This window comes from Coptis chinensis, chromosome 6, assembly GCF_015680905.1.
Source record: "Coptis chinensis isolate HL-2020 chromosome 6, ASM1568090v1, whole genome shotgun sequence".
In the NCBI taxonomy this organism is placed as follows: domain Eukaryota; kingdom Viridiplantae; phylum Streptophyta; class Magnoliopsida; order Ranunculales; family Ranunculaceae; genus Coptis; species Coptis chinensis.
The window spans coordinates 12,422,281-12,442,641 of NC_141461.1; the positions used below are offsets into that span (position 1 = coordinate 12,422,281).

The 20,361-nt window shown below is 36.6% G+C and overlaps 2 protein-coding genes and 1 pseudogene across 6 annotated transcripts; 1 reads left to right on the forward strand and 2 right to left on the reverse strand.

Annotated features, from left to right (window-relative positions):
• The first annotated feature begins 326 nt into the window (after positions 1 to 326).
• LOC147491507 (protein NRT1/ PTR FAMILY 5.5-like) lies at positions 327 to 3,118 on the forward strand. The gene is made up of 3 exons (XM_086565999.1): positions 327 to 751; positions 1,141 to 1,355; positions 1,584 to 3,118. The coding sequence occupies exons 1-3, from the start codon at positions 688 to 690 to the stop codon at positions 3,033 to 3,035; spliced, it is 1,731 nt and encodes a 576-aa protein (XP_086422125.1). The 5' UTR covers positions 327 to 687; the 3' UTR covers positions 3,036 to 3,118.
• On the reverse strand, positions 934 to 9,385 carry LOC147491508 (stromal processing peptidase, chloroplastic-like). Of its 5 annotated transcripts, none has more exons than XM_086566003.1 (9): positions 9,088 to 9,385; positions 8,458 to 8,516; positions 8,171 to 8,349; positions 7,679 to 7,978; positions 6,709 to 6,810; positions 5,848 to 5,982; positions 5,062 to 5,286; positions 4,618 to 4,821; positions 3,494 to 3,837 (listed from the first exon to the last, which is right to left on the reverse strand). In XM_086566003.1, the coding sequence occupies exons 3-9, from the start codon at positions 8,213 to 8,215 to the stop codon at positions 3,619 to 3,621; spliced, it is 1,230 nt and encodes a 409-aa protein (XP_086422129.1). In that variant the 5' UTR covers positions 8,216 to 8,349; positions 8,458 to 8,516; positions 9,088 to 9,385; the 3' UTR covers positions 3,494 to 3,618. The 5 variants fall into 5 exon arrangements, 4 of the variants coding, with proteins under 4 accessions (XP_086422126.1, XP_086422129.1, XP_086422128.1 ...); XM_086566002.1 differs by having other exon boundaries at positions 8,171 to 8,364; XR_015198628.1 differs by lacking the exons at positions 8,171 to 8,349; positions 8,458 to 8,516; positions 9,088 to 9,385 and adding exons at positions 934 to 1,335; positions 1,545 to 1,776 and having other exon boundaries at positions 3,667 to 3,837.
• LOC147491509 (protein NRT1/ PTR FAMILY 4.6-like) lies at positions 8,321 to 20,277 on the reverse strand (annotated as a pseudogene).
• Between the last annotated feature and the right edge of the window lie 84 nt (positions 20,278 to 20,361).

Genomic DNA, 20,361 nt, shown 5'->3' on the forward strand with positions numbered 1-20,361 from the left:
GATCTAAAGTAAAGAATGTAGCAACTTCTCTCTAGTCTTTCTGTCTGTTTATCCTTTTCTGGAAGAGAAGTTCTTATCGGATACTGAAATGCCCTTTCTGTACTGCGGTGTTGCCACTCAAACTTCTTTTATGTGGCAAGTCAATTCGACATTTGTCAACAACACAATAAGATTACTGTCTGGTACAACCGTACAAGGAATAATGTCTCAAATAGACTAAGACCTGGTAGGTACCAGGAAGACATACAGTCGTTATTATAAATACCAAGTCCTTGTATCGTTTCCATTGTTTCTTCTTCCACAACCCTTTTTATTTCTAAATAAAGTGAACAATTCAGTAAAAACACAAACGACAAAGCACTAACTAACAGAACCAGAGCCGGCTCAAAGCTTATCCATGAATAAACAACATGGCAATAAGTAATTCAACTGAACCAAGCCGGCTCAAGTCATTGGAATTGTCAGCTTCCTCTTACGACGAAGTCACAGTTTAATCATTTTATGTGCCTACTTGAATAGAATGTTCTGGGTTTGATGTTTTATAACAAACGTACTCGCCATGCGACAGAGACATTCATTGCGAGTTCTCTAAGTTCTCATTTTCAGAATGCTACGTGCTGCTTTTATGCACCTGTTGGTCATCAGTCATCACTGTAACTCTGTGAGTAAACAGGGACTATATTAGAAATGATGATAGAAGATAGAGTTCGGTCTTGCCTGACTTGGTTGCCAACATATTACCTTCTAGTCGGTAAGTGATTTCTCTTGATATGTCTTCGATAATATTTTATAATTTCAAATTTAGTCCTTGCAACAGCCATATTAGCTTGCTAGTCAAATTCACTTTCAGAGACTAAGAGTCTTGTTTCATCAACAATGAGCGCTACTCAATTTACTCAACATAAGCAGAAATATACTGCAAACCATTTGAACAGTGACCATTTTAGCAAGCATTTCTGATGAAAGAACATCTAATATCAAGCGATTAGAAATGTATCACAGAGGGGTCTGAGGTCCCCATCAATGGATTCGTGAATAGAGAATACCTTCGTCGTTTAAATTGACATGGAATAAAGTGTTCAAATCAAGCATTTTAAGTTTTTAACTAATACATACCGACCTTAACACTTGTGATGGCAGTTTTTGATTGGGCGCAAAGCATAGCATCATACGTGCTTTATGTACTGATGACATTCCTGACCGATGTCTGGAAGGAAAGGCTTAAAGATGCTGCAGCAATTGTGAATACGCTAGATGGTTTGACAGCCATAATGTCTGTAGGGATTGCTATCCTCCATGATGCATACATTGGTAGTTACTCGATCATTCTCATCTCTGCTTTGGCACACATCACAGTAAGTCTTAAATACCTTGATACTGTCAGACAAATTTTCATTTGCAAGAATGAGATCTGATTCTACAGTTTGACTTCACGGGCTTATATTAATGGGAACTATCCATCGACTTCCAAACCAGTGTAGAAATAATATATATGAAAATAGAGCACGCTTGAGTTCAAACAGTAATCAAGAAATGGAAATCACCTGACACCCAATCCATTCATGATACTTCTTTCTTTGCAGGGATTGGGCTTCCTAGCATTGTCAGTTCCTCCGACCCTTTCAAAGGTACTAGGAACATGTCATGAGCAGAAAGCTGCATGCATTGGCAAGGTACAGCACTCACTATTTTACATGGCATTGCCTGCAATAGCAGTAGGAAGAGCTGGCTACGAGAATTTGGCACCAATCTTTTGGAATGAACAACTCATTGACCCTAACAATCAGAAGATTAGCAACGAAAAGCACTGCACAAACTTAGACTGGATAAATATCTCATTATGGATAATCCTGTTAGGCACTTACTTACTTTCTTCCATCGAGTCGTGGTCAGTTCTTTACGGGATTCTAGTTGTAGTAATGGTAATTGCCACTATCATCTTCTTAAGTGGAACCCTTTCCTACAAACATGTAAAACCACAGGGAAGTCCCCTCGCATGTGTGGTCTGTGTTTTTGTGGCTGCAACATTGAAGAGACATCTCCAGTACCCTCCAAATACTTTTCAACTACACAATCCGGAAAAGGTTGAGCTCCCACTACCTTACACCAACCGCCTAAGGTTCTTGGACAAAGCTTCCCTGATTGTTTCACCGGCTTTGAATGACAATCGAAGCAAGTGGAGACTATGCACGGTTACAGAAGTAGAAGAATCTAAGGTTGTCTTAGGCATGTTTCCCATGTGGATAACATTCCTGATGTGTGGAGTGGTACGCTCAGTTGGAGACACTTACTTTCTTGAGCAAGGAAACAACATGGAAAATAAACTAGGGAAGATACGGATTCCTATACTGAGCTTTTTTCTTCTGTTCGAAGTTTCAAGAGTTATAACCATTAAAATATATAGCCTAATACTGAGCAGTCGCACTCAACTTGATCAAAAAAGTTCGTATGAGCTGAGAATTGGGGTCGGGATGCTGCTCTCTGTTAAATGTTGTGTTGTGGCTGCATTAGTTGAGACAAAGAGATTGAATGTCCTCAAGAACTGTGGACTACAACACACAGCTGACACTACTGTCCCAATGAGTGTGTTCTGGTTAATGCCACAGTTTCTCTTACTAGGAGCAATGGATGGACTTGTGAAAGATGGAATCAAGCAATTCTTCTATGATAATTGTCCTAATTCAATTAAGACATATGCAGAACCATTCGCCAAAACTGCGATTGGAGTAGGGACCATTCTAAGCATAGTTATTGTGACCATTTCAAATAAAGCTAGCAAGATTGGAAGAAGACACGGTTGGTTTTCGGTTAAACTGAACCAAAGTCGCCTAGATTATTTTTACTGGACATTAGCATGTTTAAGCTTTGTCAACTTGGGTTTCTATTTTTTCGTATCAAATAGGTTCACATCCAAGAGAAGAACAGAGGAACAAACGTTCAGATCAAACATTGTTGTTCCAGAACAGGTGACGTTTGTCACAGTCCACCCAACAGTTGTTCCAGTACACCCTGATAACATGGTTATTCAGCGATAACTACGTGCTTGTTCAACAAAAAAGTCTCATGTAATATGTACAGTATCCATTTTTTCTTCTGATACAGGGGCAGACTACCTTGACATCTTATCTTGACATCCACAACCTAAAAATGAACTTGCATATTAAACTAATGGCTGATTTTTGGTAGAGAAGATCTTCCTACCATGGATAGAATCTCCACCAAAACTCGTTTCAATTGGATATGTCTAGCTTTATTAAAAATAGTGCTAAAATTGTGGACCGTTAGATAAATATCGAACTTAAACACAACTTTTGACAAGGTTAGACATGTTCAAATGTCTTGATATTTTGTGGAGATGACCTCTATTGTATGGAGAACATATTCCCAGAAAATCAGCCCTTAGTTCATTGTGTAAGTTGAGCTTATGACCAGTTACTTACTAAAGCGCATCAAATAGATGATGCTCCATAAAACTTGACAAGTGAGATGCACAGAAGGATAATGTGATATTTTTAAGAGATGAACTTTTAAAGGGAAAACAAGAAACTCGAAGAAAAAACATCCAACCAGAAATTATGTAGTCATGCATGCATCATATGCTATATAGCCTCTCAAGTTTCACATAATTAAACTGATTAATCTTGTAAGCAAGGAAACCAGATATACCTTGTAATTTACTGGAATTCCATTTGAAAGGCGGCGCTCTGTGATTCCTGTTTCCTCATCATAAACTTTGCTTGTGCTTGGATCTTGATTTAGAGAAATGAAGGCCGGTTTCTGTTGCAACTTCAACTCATGCAGCTCTGATGATGATATCAATTCTTTTGGCACCTCAAGCTGCAGACAACAAGATGAAATCAGATGCTAAAATTAGTAGCTAGATGACTTTATAAATATATTGATCACAGCTGATCATGGAACCCAAGTTGGGGTGTATGGAAACAGATTGTTAGTCCATAAGAGGAGTTCACTCCATAAACTCCGCAGAAACATAGTAGAAAGGTTTAAAGGGATACCTTAGAAACTTCTTTGTTACCACTTCTAAGGAAATATATGACATTTTTCAAGACATTGTGAGCATCTATTATAAAATGTAACCATACTCGAAACAAATTTTTATATAGCAGTCATTCAGTGCTGCTCAAAAGAAATTCAACCAAAGTTACACTGACACGGCGATATACCAAATGTTGAGCAGTGTAACCTTCAATAGTTTCTGCCACGGTTTCTTATAAAGTATGGAGTGTTGGTGATACATAGTTTTCAACAATTGACAGAGTTTTAACACTTTTGATAGAAGTATGTAATTGAGTACTTTAAGTTCACTAGATCCACAAGAGCTTATGAAGAAAAAGTCAAGCGTTTACAAGGTCTGATTCCTCGTGCATTGACACAAAACCAAATAGAAGTAAAAAAGAAACATAACTCAAGATCCAAGAATGGATTATGGTTGTATTTATTTTATTTAGTAAAATAGAGAACAATGCTGCCTAAAAATCAAAATCCACAAAATAGGCCAACAAAACAACAAAGACAAAATCAAAGAAACAAGGACCAGAACTATGGTACTATAGCTTCCCGACAAATAAATATGGTAATGTTCATGAGGAAGCACACCTCTGGTTCAGGTTCTATAGGTTCCTCCAAACCAGCTCCAATAGCAGCTGTGATTTCATCAGGTGAAATCTTAAAATCAGTTTCACCAACTCCATCAATATGCACTCTTTTGGGAACACAGGCAACAATGGCTGCAGGAAGAGGTGCAGTAGGTTTTCCAAAGTCAGAGATAAATTCCAGCACTTCTGCTGGTGCAGAATTAACCTACAGAAGATCAAACTTTACAGTATTAGAGAGATGAATATGTTTATTGTTCACCATGAAAATCTCAAATGCCAAGTTACATGCAGAATATGACCATTAGTTATGTTTAGCAAGAAGGAAGACGCCAAGATAACAATCATCTGGCAATTATATCTCACTGTAGCAAGGTTCAAACCCTTTGAATATGCCATGATGACACACATAATAAATATTTTCTCGTTGAACATTATAAGGAAGTACCTCTTCAAGTGTAACTGTTTCAGCAACAGAAACTAAACATCCATGTCCCTGTCTTTGATCCATGACAGTGTGACCCAATGCATAGTTCTCCATGACAAAATCCAGATTATCCACAGATGAGACATTATCTATCATAGCCGCCAGATGTTCACTATCTTTTAATAGTGCATCCATGTACCGAGTCAATTCCCCTTTTGTAACTCCAAACTCTTTAAGCCTCCGAACCTACACACATACATGAATGAATGATGCCTTACTCGTTGACTTAAGGCAGTGAACAGATGATACATACTACAAGAAAAGCCGTACAAATTCCTTTACCATAAATTTCAGATAAGAAGTATGACCAAATCCGGTCAAGAAAATAATTCAAGGAATTTCTAATGTAATTTGATATTTTGATGCATAATATCGTTTACTTTTTGTAAGAGTTCTCTTACTTATAAATAAATAGAAAAATAGTTTCTTTTGCCAATTCACATAACTAACAGCTTTGAAAAATGGTTTCGATCAATCTATGAATTGAGAGTAACATCATTGCGCAGTTATAAATTTCAGATACTACTTCTGATCTGAGCATTTCAATGAGAGCTAAGCAACTAAGTCACCGAAATTGAACGTCACCCAGAACCATATTCTGTTTTTGGTTTCTTTTTTTCTTCCTGATAAGTACCAACAATCATAATTTATCTGCGGATTGTTTTGAACGTACAATATTTGAAGAACACTCACTTAAACTAGCCACCTAAATCATAAGAACAGGTATAGAAAGCACAGAATGCAAACCTCGTGAACAGCGACTTTAATTGCACTCCGCCAGTTCTTAGGTTCGGCAGTTACCGTAAGAGTAGTAACAGTACACCCTTCTCTTCCAGAATCACTATGATCCAACTCAATAGCCGTAAAAGGTGGATTTGAGCTCTGTTTGAGATATCAATCAGTACACGTTAAACATAAGATATTGCAGTTTCTTCCTATACCGAATTAAACACAAATAGTACAGCACCTCTTAGACCTTCCCAACTAACCCTTTTATCATTGAGTAGGAAAGTGTCCAGAAAATACTTCTTAAGAAAACACTAAATATTCAGTCTCCTTCATTTAGGATACTAGGATAGCAATCAGACCCTAGAAGAAAAGCATGCGGTTATGAATTTTGTTACGTTTCACTTGTATGTATTAAACTCTGAAGTTCCAATGATGATGCAACACTATTCAAGTCTATTAACAAAAAAAGATGGCCATGTACATCAGAGTGACGATCATACTTTAAGAACAGAGTCTGTGGCCCAGGTTAACTCAAAACAGCGTCTTGTTTATTTCCTTAAGAAAACGTTTTAATGAGAAATCCATTTTCAGCAGATATAAGCCCTCAACAGTTACATCCATAGCATCCCCATCGGCACCCAGTTTGTGCGTGTGTGGCGTTTGCACTCCGCACGGACCGTGTATAAATAAGTACTCATGTTGGACAGGAACCAATAATTAAGGATGAAGACTTTGAACAATCAAAAGAAAGTAACTAGAGATGTCTGAATAATAACAAAGACTAGCGAAACTGTTACGGATTGCATTGTGCACGGAGCAATAACATCAATGGGCAACCAAGCACAAAAACAGAAAATCATGTATGACACAAGAATGCACCTTATATCTTGTGTTAATCCGGAAATGCAAAGCTGAAAGGAATATTCTATTCATCAGAACAGTGCGCAAGTCTCGATATGTTTGGACCTTATTCACGGGAACCTGCAGAATATTCTCAACAAATAAGGCAAATAACAGATTCTAAATCACTTCCAGTCTTCCACATGTTCCGGTAAGTGATAAGTTTAAATTCACACAAGGCTATCAACACTCATCAAGGATTTTTTTTTTTCTTTTTTTTATTTGAGGAATAAAACAATAACAATCAAGCCAATGAAGTGTAAGGAGGTCAAGTGATTCACCACTAACAATTTGAACCCTGTGCCCAGGCTAAGTTGTGTCCTAACTTCTCATGTCAAGAGAATGCACATAATTAACCTTTCCAGAATAATTAAGGAACTACTCATTACAAAAACAGCTTACTAGCAGTATTAGATAAATTTACAGTTTTCTAACATATTTAATAAAACCAAAGAAAAGAAAATCAGTGATTTCTCTTTCATAACATCAGTACAACATTGAAGTTAGGTTTCTCATTCTCTAAACTCAATACTGATAACCAGTCGAAAATTATGTAAATCCATTGTCCACTCGGACTATTACGCAATTTTCTTATCCGCGCTGAACATAGCGTTAAGTCTGCCTCACCTCGGCAGGCATCCGGATCATTTTCAGAAATCAGTAAACTCTTCCAACACTACCATACCCATTACTTTCCCTAAATTAATTTCAAATATTGATGTAGTAAATTAGGCATCTTTGATACTAATACCTTGGTTTCAAGACCGCAAACATATTAGCTTAGACATATAAACCTTCAATGGAATAGTTTGGCAACACGTATACATCAAATAGGTTCAAAGTACTCGGAGAGACATCAAACATGCACCCCAACTGATGTGTGTAGCTGCATGCAGGATGCCATCTCAAAAAAGAAAAAGTAGTACACAGAAATTGATTCTCTTCATACCTTGCAGAACATATTGATGGAATTTTTTTGAAGCAACTCATGCTGGAAGATCTGTGGGGGATTATAAGCCTCACCAAATCCCGGGAGAGACCATCTGTGCTCAACAGGAGGACGGACAGCATGTCTCTCTTTTTTGATCATTTTAGGTTGATCCATAGAAGTAGATGACTTTTCATTTGGTAAATTTCCAGATAATCCCAATGGCAGTTTTGGAACAAGAAAGTTCGCCATGGCACCAAATGCACTGGGAGTGGGTACTGGGGCTTTCTCACTTTCTATGCATGTTCGTCCAAACACAGCCTGCATGATACAACTTAGATTTTCAGTGATATCCTATAATGATCGCTGCTGAAATTTTCAGTAATATCCTATAAAGATCACTGCAACATACAAACATAACCATAATCACAATGTCTTTTCTCACAAGCAGACATCTAGTTTAAACTACTTGAACAAAAGAAAATGGGTAAATTCAACATAAGTAATCCATACTTCGATTTGATAAACCGTTTTGGTAATGTTGTCAATATCCCCCATTATGTATAAGGTAGCATTTGCTGGGAAAACCAACGCTCATGAAATCGCCTTATTTTATCTGCATCCCACTTCTTAATTTGTTCTTCTAATCCAATAGGGAATCTTCTACTCAGATTGTTTTCTGAATGTAAATGCTGTATGATGGAAATCTGTGTAAGCATTAGATCTTGCTCCAGTTCCAAGTAACTTTTCACGCTTCTTATTTCCTAAAAACGCCACATGTTCAATCATATGAGCAATACCTTGCTCATCATCTTCCTCATCAATTGATCCAACATGAACTTCCATATGAGCCTCAAGCCTGTACTCGACAGTGATAAATAAAAATTAGACAATGACAAGTATAAGAACTTTCCCTCGTCCCTGGACACATTCAAGCAACTTCATGACATAGCGAATGATACATGTTCATATCATATGGGTGAAGATGATGTCCTGCTCATGGCAATCATCATAGCAAACAACCTTTATTTGGCACTTGTATCCATTTCCAAAAAGAAATGAAAAATTGGGTTGTCGATATTGCAAAAAAATTGAATTTTACATCTGAGCTGGCTACAAAAGTTGGAAAAAATGTTGATAAGATGATGATCTCCAGGATGCAGTGTATTGTTTTTACAGGAAGTAGGAACATAAGATAATGAACCCAATATTTTTCCTCAATATATCGTAACAATCCAAACAGACATGATTAGAAAGACGATAATATAGCTGATAAAAGATCTAAGGAAGGTATTCAAAACATTGTCTCCAAACTATAAAATTTCATGATTAATTCATTTCAACATGCAGCTCATGTCTTTTTAATTTGCAATGCACTACTCTCACCCATATTATCGTGTCAACATAAAATAGTCATGACGAAGAAAAACCTTTGTGGTGAAGATGCTCGAGGAGAGACCAATCTTTAGTTCAAACCTTAGTCCCACATCGGGTGCTTGAATGTGTTTCTAACACTAAATAAGTCAATTTGTCACACTAAGTTTCGCCGAGCTGGGTAGCGCCTGCTTGTAACCTTAGTGGGGCATCAAATTTGATGGATTGTTAGGGCGTGGGCCTATGGAGCGGCGTAGTGCTTCGACCCTGTATATGCCGGGCCCACCCGAAAGGGGGCATCACAGTGATGTACGAAGTTATTATAGGCTATGCAGCGAGAGAGGTCCCTCCTAATTAAACATTCAATTTTTTATTAAGCGCTATGCAGCGAGAGAGGTCCCTCCTAATTAAACATTCAATTTTTTATTAAGCGCGTAGTGATTCGACCCTGTATATGCCGGGCCCACCCGAAAGGGGGCATTTGCTGTGATGTACGAAGTCTATTAGGCTAGGCAGCGAGATGGGCACCTCAGTCCTAATTAAACAGTCAACATTTTTATTTGTTGAATTACTAACACCTTCAATAATGATCTACTATTCTTGTTGCCCCTTATTATCCTGCCCACACCCCATAAGTCTTTAGATCTGTCATGTCATACGAGTTTCAGCCACCCAAAGGGATCGCAGATATCCTCCTTCCCTAACTCACGGCTCACAGTGGAAACACCAGTACATTCATTCGATGCAACGAGTTTCGCTATAACCACCCAACGAGCAGATAAAGAAAAGAATATTGTCATTGCTGATACTTTTTCACCCCAGCCGTACATCAACTCACAACTTCATTTTGAGCGTCAAATCTTTGGATGTTCTTACAGGTAACTTCAAAGATGAGAACTTTCCACTACCAACACGTAACTTCAGCCCCGATTACCATATACATTTTATTTCTTTTCCTTGCATAGATGGTAGAATTACAAATGACAATTATGGAGATACACCATTCACTCCCGTAAAGAAATAATGTACATTACGGAGTGAACATTTATAAAGAAAAAAATAGTTACCCAACAAATTCTTCAAATCTAAGTAACTTACTATATACATTACTTTTCTTTACATTCATAATCTGTCTACCAACCAAATTTAGGGAGATACACATTCAATCCTGTTGACACAACTGTAATTGGTACAAATGGGGTGAGCAATTTTTTTTATTATCAGTATATAGAAACTATAAATATACATAAGCTTGGTATTTTTAGCATTAAACGATTACATTCAATTTCTCCTCCTATATAAAGACTAAGTAATCGTCTGTATAATGTTATTCACAATCAACTCCTTCCACTCAAAGGTTTGTTATTTCTTTACACCAAATATACTTAGTTAAATAATGCATTCTTTCCTCTAATTGACATATAATGCTTTGTTTTCATAATGGATAATCTTTGCAAAGTACCGTTGAATCAAGCAAAATGTTCTTGCTAAGCACGAAGAAACACACGCGGGGGCTCCTCGGGTTATCATGCGCAGCCTTAACAATGCGACTACATTAACAAAGCACATTTAAAGTTATTTGTCAAGATTGGAAATAATAATGAAAATAATGTCTCAACAAAACCAGAATGTTTGGGTGGTTTTCCTAACAATTGAGAGTGCATTGATTAACTGACCTTTGAAATTTATCAGATTACAAAGAGATTAATAAAGGTTTAAACGAAAAAAATATAATCACCATTATATATGTTAATGTATGTTGATTGCCATTTTTATGTATTGACTAAAGTTAGTTAAATCTCAATCTCAAAATGTTTAATAAAGGTATAACCCGTAATCACAAGTACTGAGAATATATATAATCAACCTTAATGAACGTGTCAGAGCACTGAACAGATCAAATGTGTACAAATGCTCGCAAGACATCCCTTAATCTAGCTTTTAACCCATCCAAATGACTTCAAAGACAACATGATCAAGCAACTAGTCTCATCAGAACTTCCATCTCTGTTAAGCATCACGGATGACTGTTCATCTCTTTCTGGTGGTAGGCGGACCCATCAGTGTCAGCAACTCCAAATCTATGTAGTAAGCATTTCCACACTTTCACATTTTCTGTTAAGACTGTATCATATATTTTCCTTTTATAACTACATGGGATTCGACAGATTGCATAAAAAATATAGCGGTTCCAAACCAAATTCATATTCTCAGGATATACAAGAATAGTCGCACCATTTTTGAAAGATACCTAAAATGACACAAGTTTTTAGACGTTACAAAACTGTCTAAAACATCTTTATATTGCCTTACAATGCTTGCATACCTTATGTTATAAATTAACTCTTCTTCTGTTTCGATCAATTTGACTGTTGTGTTCACATATAATCTAGGTTCCTTTTCTCTCTTCTGACTGAACGCTTCTCTGCTCCCACTAGGCCTACACCACGATACTTATTCAAAACAGTGTGAACCTGAACCTTTTCCTTTGTCTTCTTCAATTATACACTAACAACTTTATTTCATTCTACTTTTGGTTCTTAATATGCATAATATTTATCTTATGTTGTTGCCATTGGTAGTATTTTTCAATTCTCCAGCCCGACTAACAAATTTGACTAATATGCAAGTCATGGAATCAGTTTTATCAGTCTACACCATTTCTTTCAAAACCTTACTCCACCACATGCTCATGCACTTCAACATGCGCAACGGTTCCTACGGATACACCCTACAAGATAATCAATATGAAGCATGGGTAGAACTTGAAATCTCCAGACTAAGAAGCTATTCTTAGGAATACATTCACAAGACAAAAAAGCGTCGGAACAAGAAGCTGCAAAGATAGCAATTACTTTTTTACAAGAAGACTACGGATGCGAAATAGAAGACTTCAACTATAATGACAAAAAAAAAGTATTGTGTGCGCTACCGACGCATAGAATTCGCCTTTGACAAACTACTTGAAGAACATGAAGCTATGCAGGCAAGTTATCAGCAGCTCATTGAAAAAAATAAAGTTCTTAAAGAGCATCTTACAACTGAAAAGATTGATAATGCTGAAAGTGATGAGGAATATGATAGTCAATATGACCTATCGGAAGATGAGGATGTCAACTGCAGTTCTTGACATTTTTTAACCTCTTTGGAGAACTAAGTAGTATAACTTATCCATTTGTTGTAATTTCAATTACAAATTTTTAATAAAGATGAAGACAATTGGCAATATCACGAAAAAAGGTAACACATTATGAATTACGATTTGCTTCAGTATTAAAAACTTAGGAAAATTTGAAATGCGGAATATAAATCAGTTTGGCGCAACAAATAAATGTTGTACTCTTATAGGAGTTTCTCTTTATAGTTTTATTCATGTAACTACAACATCAGGAATCCAGGATTATGTATGTCCAGGCGACAGGCTGGCAGTGAACAATTTGTGAACTTGTGCATCTACGACAACGATACTGGCCTGTAAGGTATCAGTTTCCATGTATACTAACAAAGTAAGCCCAGACGTTAAAGTAGCTTATTGGTGCTAACTAAGGCCAAATCCTCCTGGAATAACGTGGATTAGAAATTTAGATTCATAAGTGAAAATGTCAAGGCAAATCACTTAACAGTAGCAAAGTCTAAGGCATTTAAATTAATAATACAGTTACATATACTCCCAAGACTCGCCATCAGTTTAAGAAACAAATAAGTACGTTGGGCATTTAGGACTGTTATGAAGAAAAAACAAATTCTTAGGATCAATTTTGAAAAAAAACCGTTACAAACCCATACTTTTCTCGTAATACTCCCTACTCAAATTCGCATACCACTTTTGAACTTCACCTTGCGTTACAATTATGACTACGGGCTTTTGACTTTGGACTTTTGAACTACACCCAATTAAAAGAAACATTTTCCAACTAAAACAACGATTATAAAGGATTCTTTGGAGTTTGGAGTAACGCTAGAATACCGAACACCAACCTTCTCTTATGAAAATACTACGGATCTCTTTGTACTTCTGTAAATAGTTAGCAGAGCTAATTACAGCATTGGGGTAGTTTAATTGGGGCTTAGAACAAATTGGTCTGTGATATTGGGATTGTAAAAGATTGAATAGGTTGTTGCAAGGCAGAAAACAACATCAGCTTACAACACATGATAGTTTACTTAAACGACTTTTTCCATATACATTTTTTAGAATATGGGTTTTAGAAATTAAATGTAGTCAAGTTTTTCCCATAGATATAGTTCTTTTATAACCACCAGAATTTCAAACTTTGCTAAATAAGGGGTTCAGTCTTTAACTTTTTCCACAATAAGAACATTGGGCAGTATCCAAATCAAAGGCTCAAGCATTAACTATGGGAACCTATGAAAGATTAGATGACCTTTGGTATTTTATACATGTCAGTATGTGACACAAAGGGGGAGTTGAATTTTTGGGCTTGGCCTTGCTTGGCAACCTTTAAGCTTAAGGGAAACACTTGCACAACTTTCATTATAGGCAATCAAATAATTTGGATGACTTATTATTATTAATTTTTATTGTTTTATTAATTTTTATCTTCATATATACACATTTCAAATGTGAATCGTACTACATTTTGCGTGTTAACTAATTCCATCTTGAGAAGTTTGTAATGCAAATTTTTAGATCTAAATTGTCAGTTTAGGTATTGCTATAGTGGGTTGCTCCGACCCACTCGAGCGGTTTTGTAGCTTCAAAATTTATGCATGCTACACTTTAGCCCATGATATATAGTTGTTTTAGCTATATGGAGAATAAACTTTAATTTTGTTTTTATATTTATTTTTATCCATGAAATGTATTATGATATCATATGAAATTAGGTATGATAAAATTTGCATGCATTAAGCTAATTTTAGTGTGTTATTCTTTAACAGGTATGATCAATTTGTTGCATTACAGGAAACAGTAGTTGTATAATATGGAGGTCAAATTAATTATCTCCTGCTATGTGCCCAAGACATATTGCTTTTTGGATAGTTCTTCGTGAAATGTAGTTAGATTTCATTGGCACATTATCTGCACCAAGGACGTTTATAATAGATGAAGCAGTACATTGCAAACATGGTCTTATTGCTACGTTCGTAGGATGCTTAGTGACAGTTGAGGTCAATGGATAAGTTTGGAGGACGTTAAGTAACAGTTGAGGTCTATGTCCCTATTACATGAATGTGTTATGGCCGCTACCTAGATTGGAGACTTTTAATTGTTACTGCACGATTATCTGCCATGCACACATTTTACTTTAATTATCTACTTTCTGACAAAGACACTTTTTTAGTGAGTGTGAGGAAATGATATTAATAATTTTGCAAACCACAACTTCTCATGGGGAATGCATTCTTTGTCATCCCATACCCCAAGTATATATGTTATTATTGTTTTTCATTCTTTGTTTGTGTTTTTGTTTTTTCGTTACTTTTTTGTCAGATCTTGATTCTAAACCATGTAATGGACATCTATACAAAAAGGTTATTTAAGTTTGGGAAATACATTAGTGCATTGTTAAATTCATTATCAATCCAAAAAACAAACAAAATGGTGCACTGTTGATAGGAGACAATACGTGTAGCTCCAATTCAAAAAAAAAAAACCCTACAAATTCCGACATATGCCACACATATCTGTGGATAGGAGACAGTACGTGTACCATGATTAATACCTACAAATTCCCATATAATAAACACCTCATAACCAACGTGCGTAGCTAATGGTAATACCTAGTGACTAAATAACTTTGAGGGTAGATGATGCAAATGGAGACGACGCTAGAATCAAAGTGACAATGGTTATAATAAATGATTTCAATTGTAGTTGTATGTCATGATGAATTTGATAAGAATATATACGCTAATGCATTTTATTGATCTCGCACCATTTATAAATATTTCATTTTCATTTTTAGATTCATTCCGGTTTCATTAAGTTTAACATTCTCGAGCTAGTTACCAAACAAAAAAAAAAAACACTCAGCTCTCCATTTGCTAATATATGAAGCCGAAAGTACGATGAGACAACCACAATGGAGTCATATGAAGTCGCTAAGGTTATTTATTTATTTGTTACTAGTGAAAGCAGTGGTAGCTACACAAGTTTTGGCGTTTCTCTCGATGTTAAATGAACGGTATGATCACGCATACTACTTTTTGAAAATTTTCTTTATGAAATTACTTGTTGGAAGAATTGAACTATAGCTATAGCTATGAGTTTGAGCATCCAATGGCACGACAAAACTGGTAACACTATCAAAGTATCAAGTGTATTTTAATACCAACTAAGCACAACCACCAAACTAAGGGCCCTGTAACCACCACACTAAACTGATTTTCTTAAAATTATGGATTAGATGTTCTAGAAATAGTATGAGGTAATTACTACAAAACCACAAGTCATTAGAGTAATTGAGAAGCTTTCATATTAGTTAGGTGGTATACAAATTGGCCAATTAACCATTATATTTTCAGCTTTAGGGACAAAGAAGAAGATTTAAGAACGCCTCGAGGAGCACTCCAACCTGTGTCTACAAAGAGATAACGCTGAAATTAATTAGGGTAGGAGGACATCGAGCTTCATTCAACAAGTGAAAACAATAAGGAAACCAGAAACGAAGGAAGGCAAAGGCATTTTTCCATTTTGCATATTTAGACCATTAAATCAAAATTGAGGGGGTACCGCCAAATTTGGAAGTATCTACAAAGGCCAACTTTCGATGGTGTGCCAAGAGCCGTTCGTGTACTAAAGGATGGTGAGAAGCATGTATCTAAACTGCAGTTTATGAGTAGCGTGAACTTAATGGGAATTTTTTTCCATCCAAACTTAGTTAGCACTAGGTGAAAACAGGATTTTTTTGACTCCTGGCCCGGAGAGGAATTGACCGGTACTAATAGTCAAGAATATATTTGACGGGATTTTTATTAAATTGATGGTCCATACCGTCAGACAAAAAATTGATGATCCACGCTTGTCAAAAAAATTCCCTGAAATCCCAGTCGAAGCGCGAATACCTTCCCCCCAAATTTTCGCTCTTTTCCAATTTTCTCTCATTCGGTTTCAATTTGGTTAAAACTCAAAACCAAAAACTCGTCGTCATATACAATCTCCTTCCATGCCTCACAAGCAGCAACTACTTCAAGGCTCCATTTGCAAGTCTCGCAGCTACTTCAAGGCTCCAAAGCTAACAATTTCATCTCTACAGCAACTTCAAACAACTTCCGCCAAAGCAAACAAATTCAGCAAGCTTCAATTTCACCGGTTTGTTTCTTTTATTCAGAAAAGATGTTACTTTTTCTTTAATTAGTATATTGGGATGATGCATCTTTCTCATGAAATTTATTGGAGTTGCTGAGGGTTTGCAATCAGTACTTGTTGTATCTTGTAGCAGTTAGTATGTAGTTGTTTATTTTTTTAGAAGATTGTACTTGTATGTTGTAGGGTGGCAGAATATGTGTCTGTCAATGTCCAAATTCTAGTGGAGTCGTGGAGACAGACTAGCTTGATCGTTTTAAAATCATGCATTGGCTGTTAAAAAAGTACATTTGTCCTTTCTTCCCCAACGACTACGGGGGCTACTAAAAAAAAGGGTTTTTATCTCGGTTCTAAAATTAGCCTTATCTCGGTTCTGCTGATAAGAGAGATAATATGTCCTGTAAATGAGATAATATGTCCTGTAATTTAGGTACTAACTATGAGTATAAATCTGTTATCTCACCTCTTACTTAACCGAGATAAAATATATGGATTTTACCACTGGTGGATAGGAACTGATATAATAGTAAATTTCATTTATCTCACCATTGTGGAACAGATATAATAGGAAATTTCATTTATCTCACCATTCTAAAACTGATATAATAGGAAATTTAATTTATCTCACATTGAACTGATATAATTGATATTAAACCAAATATCTCGGCACTCAAATGATATAATAGCTATTATACCAAATATCTCGGCACTAAAATGATATAATAGCTATTATACCAAATATCTCGAATAAATACAGAAATCTAAAAAAAAAAAAATAGAAGTCCAAAAAATTGAACTCCCCTCTCTATTACTCTTTATCTCGGGGAATATCGATATCATTCACGAACTTGTGATAATGGCAACTGCCATTCTAATCCCAAGTATCTCGCTCTTTGCTATCTGTTTCGTTTATTTTAATCCCAACTATCTCGCTAACTATCTCATTTCGATCTCCACTATATATCTTTCAATTGCGGTATTTTTAATCCGGCTATCTCACAAGACTCTCCACTATCCGTGTATTTTGCCCTCTTCACCTCTCGCACGACTCAGAAATAATTCAAGTTCCACTACCCATTTCAACTCAGCAGTTTAACAACTCTTCTGGGTTTTCAGGTACTAAAATTATCTTAGATTAAGCTAGGAGATTATATAGTGTTCACAACTAGTCAGATTTTTGAAAATTCATGTATAAATAAGTTAGTGCCTAACCTTTATAAACTGATTTGCAGTTTTTACATCAGCTATTCATTCCTTGTTAAAACAAATTGGATCGAGGAGGGTTCCGGGTCGATCCTGCCTCAACTTGATTTGCTTTTGAGCAGGTATTACTCTTATCTTTTTTCAGATAAGGCCTTATTGTACATAGCGAGCTTTTTTCTTGTATCAAGCTAGTGTTATTATTTAAGCTAGTGTTAATATTTAAGCTACTATATCAAGCTAGTGTTATTATTTAAGCTAGTGTTAATATTTAAGCTACTATATCAAGCTAGTGTTATTATTTAAGGTAACGTGATTGCACACAAATAGCTGATGAGAGTATGAGACCAAACAGATTCTTCCGATTAACCAGAATTGAACTTATTCCACCGGCTGGATTGTCTTCATTATTTAAAATAAGAATCATTCATTCTATTTCCAGTTCGTCTGTGCCTTTTCCTTGGTATTTGAACTCGCAGTTTGAATAACACCTAATCGGAGTTAAGAATAGATCCGGGCACAGTAGTATTAGAACAAATAGTGCTATCGATAAGCTTGTTAACGAAGTTGCCCTCCATAAGGCAAAAACGAACTTTGTATCTAATAACATGATTAACGTAAACATTGGCTGCTAGTGGAAGCAATGAGGCATTGATGTACAAATGGTCGGTCCCCCGAGAATTTAGAGTTCGCCACCCAAAGTCAAATACTACTTTTAAATGTCGAAAAGCTACCTTTTGCACAACCCCTAGTCTTCTTATGTGGTCTTGGATTTCAGACCACACAATGAGGCTATGGTTCTTTTTGGCAAGTATCGGACCCCCTTCATTTGATATTCAAGATACAACTCTAATGTCTCTCGATTATACTTTTTATATATAGGCTCGGACAAAGTGGGGAAGCAGATCCCGGAACTTGACTCTAAACTACTTGTAGGACTTGTCATTTCGGTAATGCTTTTACATTTGATTTTTTTCAGAATAGTTTTATTGTAGCATCAATGATGGATTTGAAACATAAAAATCTTCATTATATGGTAGTAATCGGTTTAAGTACTTCCAAGAAATTAATGTTTGAATCAGAATTGAAAACTTATATTTGAGATGGAAATTTGACTTATGAGATCATCCCCAATGGTAAATCTTAAGCATAATTCCAGTGGTTCATACTTGCTAGAGACCTATGCCTGTACCATCTTGCCGAGAAGAGATAGTGTAAGAAATTTAATCCACTTAAGACACACATTAACCAGTAGAACCGCTCGAGATGGTAATGATTCAAGTTGCTACCAGATAGCCATGGTGTGTTCTTGGAGGTACCTGTGATGCTGCTGACTACCAAAACAAGAACTGAGCTGAGGTAGTACCCCATTGCCAATGAAGCCCATGACTGTGCCATGGCCAAAGACCTGATTCTTGCAGGTGCCTCTGTGAAGAAGAATTCCAGTAACCCAGCCAAGGTGAACAAGTCAGCTGAACCAAGAAACAAGTACTGCAAAGCCACCTAGAAGAATGTGATTGGTAATGGATCATTGGAGTCAAGTAGACCTGAATGAGTAGCCACCCTCTTTCGCTTGACTTCAACCAAAGCTGCGATTGCCATTGCAATGATAGATAGTACCAACCCGGTACCCACCAATTTGCAAGTGAGATATTCCCATCTCAGTTTTCGTTGCTTTCCTAGCAAATGGGATGATGAGATGGTCATAGAGCGGCGCGAGGATTATGATGAATAGAATAGGGAAGACAAGAAGGGAGGCAGGTGGAACCTTCAAGGATCCAACCTTTGTGTCCATTGTCACTGCTTGTTCCACAGAGAAGGTGGATAGCTGGGCTAGACAGCAGTTAAACATGATGGTGCAAGCAAAGATGGGAAGAATTTTGACCAATACTTTAACCTCTTCTACATCCTCCACAGTGCATTCTAGTACCTGGTAAATAGGCTTGTTTTTTCCTGCTTTTTTGAAAAACTTGAGACCTTGGGTAAGGGAGTGAGTTTGAAGATTTTCTTTCGTCTTTCGTTCTTCTTCTTTCCCCTTCGTGGCCTGTGTTGGGTACATTAGGTGTGTGTTCATGCTTCCAATTGCATTACTTGGACTCCTACTTAAGCATGTTGTGGAAGTTGCTGCCAGTAACACCTATTCCAGTGAAGTGTGGCATCATTAGAACTTGAAGAAGGATGCAACTTAAGCAACATGGTATGCACAAAATGGTAATAGTTTCGGTAAGAGCTTAGTAGAAGAGCAAGATTTGTTCAGACGATCTCAAACGTTAGTAATAAGGCGGTATTGTAGTCTTACACTCTTACTACATGATGTAGTACTAGCTTTGAATGAGGCTTACCTTGGCTATGGTTGTTAAAGGACTTCCTGTAGGAATCTTATTATTGTAAGTAGTAGAGCCAGCAAGGAAGATAGGTATTGATGCAATATTGTCACAGTTGAGATTCCGAAACCCCATTCCCATCCTTTATTGTCTTCAATCCATACAACCAATGTTACTGCTACTGTCAAGCATCTGCTACTGTAGCGACCCAATTTGTGATTACCGGGGGTCCGGCGGCCGATGGATCCGGAAATAGGATATACGGTGGAATGGTAGGCATTCTAGCAGGGCCACGTCCACATGAACTGGGTAGGAGGGGGATGAACACCGTGAACCGAGAGCTGACAGTGGAGGGGGATGAACATCTTATTTGGGAGCAAAGAAGATTACCCTTTCTGTAATATGTTTGCTTTCATTAATCTTCTCATTGGAATATCAGTAGTTTACCTCATTTTGCTTGGTAATTCATAGCTTTGCAATCTATGTTACTTTATTGCAATCTGTTAAAATTGCAACCCTCATAAGTTTAGCTTTCA

Excerpts from the sequence above, each read along its gene's own strand:
- LOC147491508 (XM_086566003.1), bottom strand. The coding sequence starts at position 8,215 with ATGGGGGATATTGACAACATTACCAAAACGGTTTATCAAATCGAA. Across the intron at positions 6,811-7,678 it reads CCATCAATATGTTCTGCAAG|GTTCCCGTGAATAAGGTCCA; the intron begins GTATGAAGAGAA and ends AATATTCTGCAG. Across the intron at positions 3,838-4,617 it reads CTATAGAACCTGAACCAGAG|CTTGAGGTGCCAAAAGAATT; the intron begins GTGTGCTTCCTC and ends TGTTGTCTGCAG.
- LOC147491507 (XM_086565999.1), top strand. The coding sequence starts at position 688 with ATGATGATAGAAGATAGAGTTCGGTCTTGCCTGACTTGGTTGCCAACA. Across the intron at positions 752-1,140 it reads AACATATTACCTTCTAGTCG|TTTTTGATTGGGCGCAAAGC; the intron begins GTAAGTGATTTC and ends TTGTGATGGCAG. Across the intron at positions 1,356-1,583 it reads CTGCTTTGGCACACATCACA|GGATTGGGCTTCCTAGCATT; the intron begins GTAAGTCTTAAA and ends CTTTCTTTGCAG.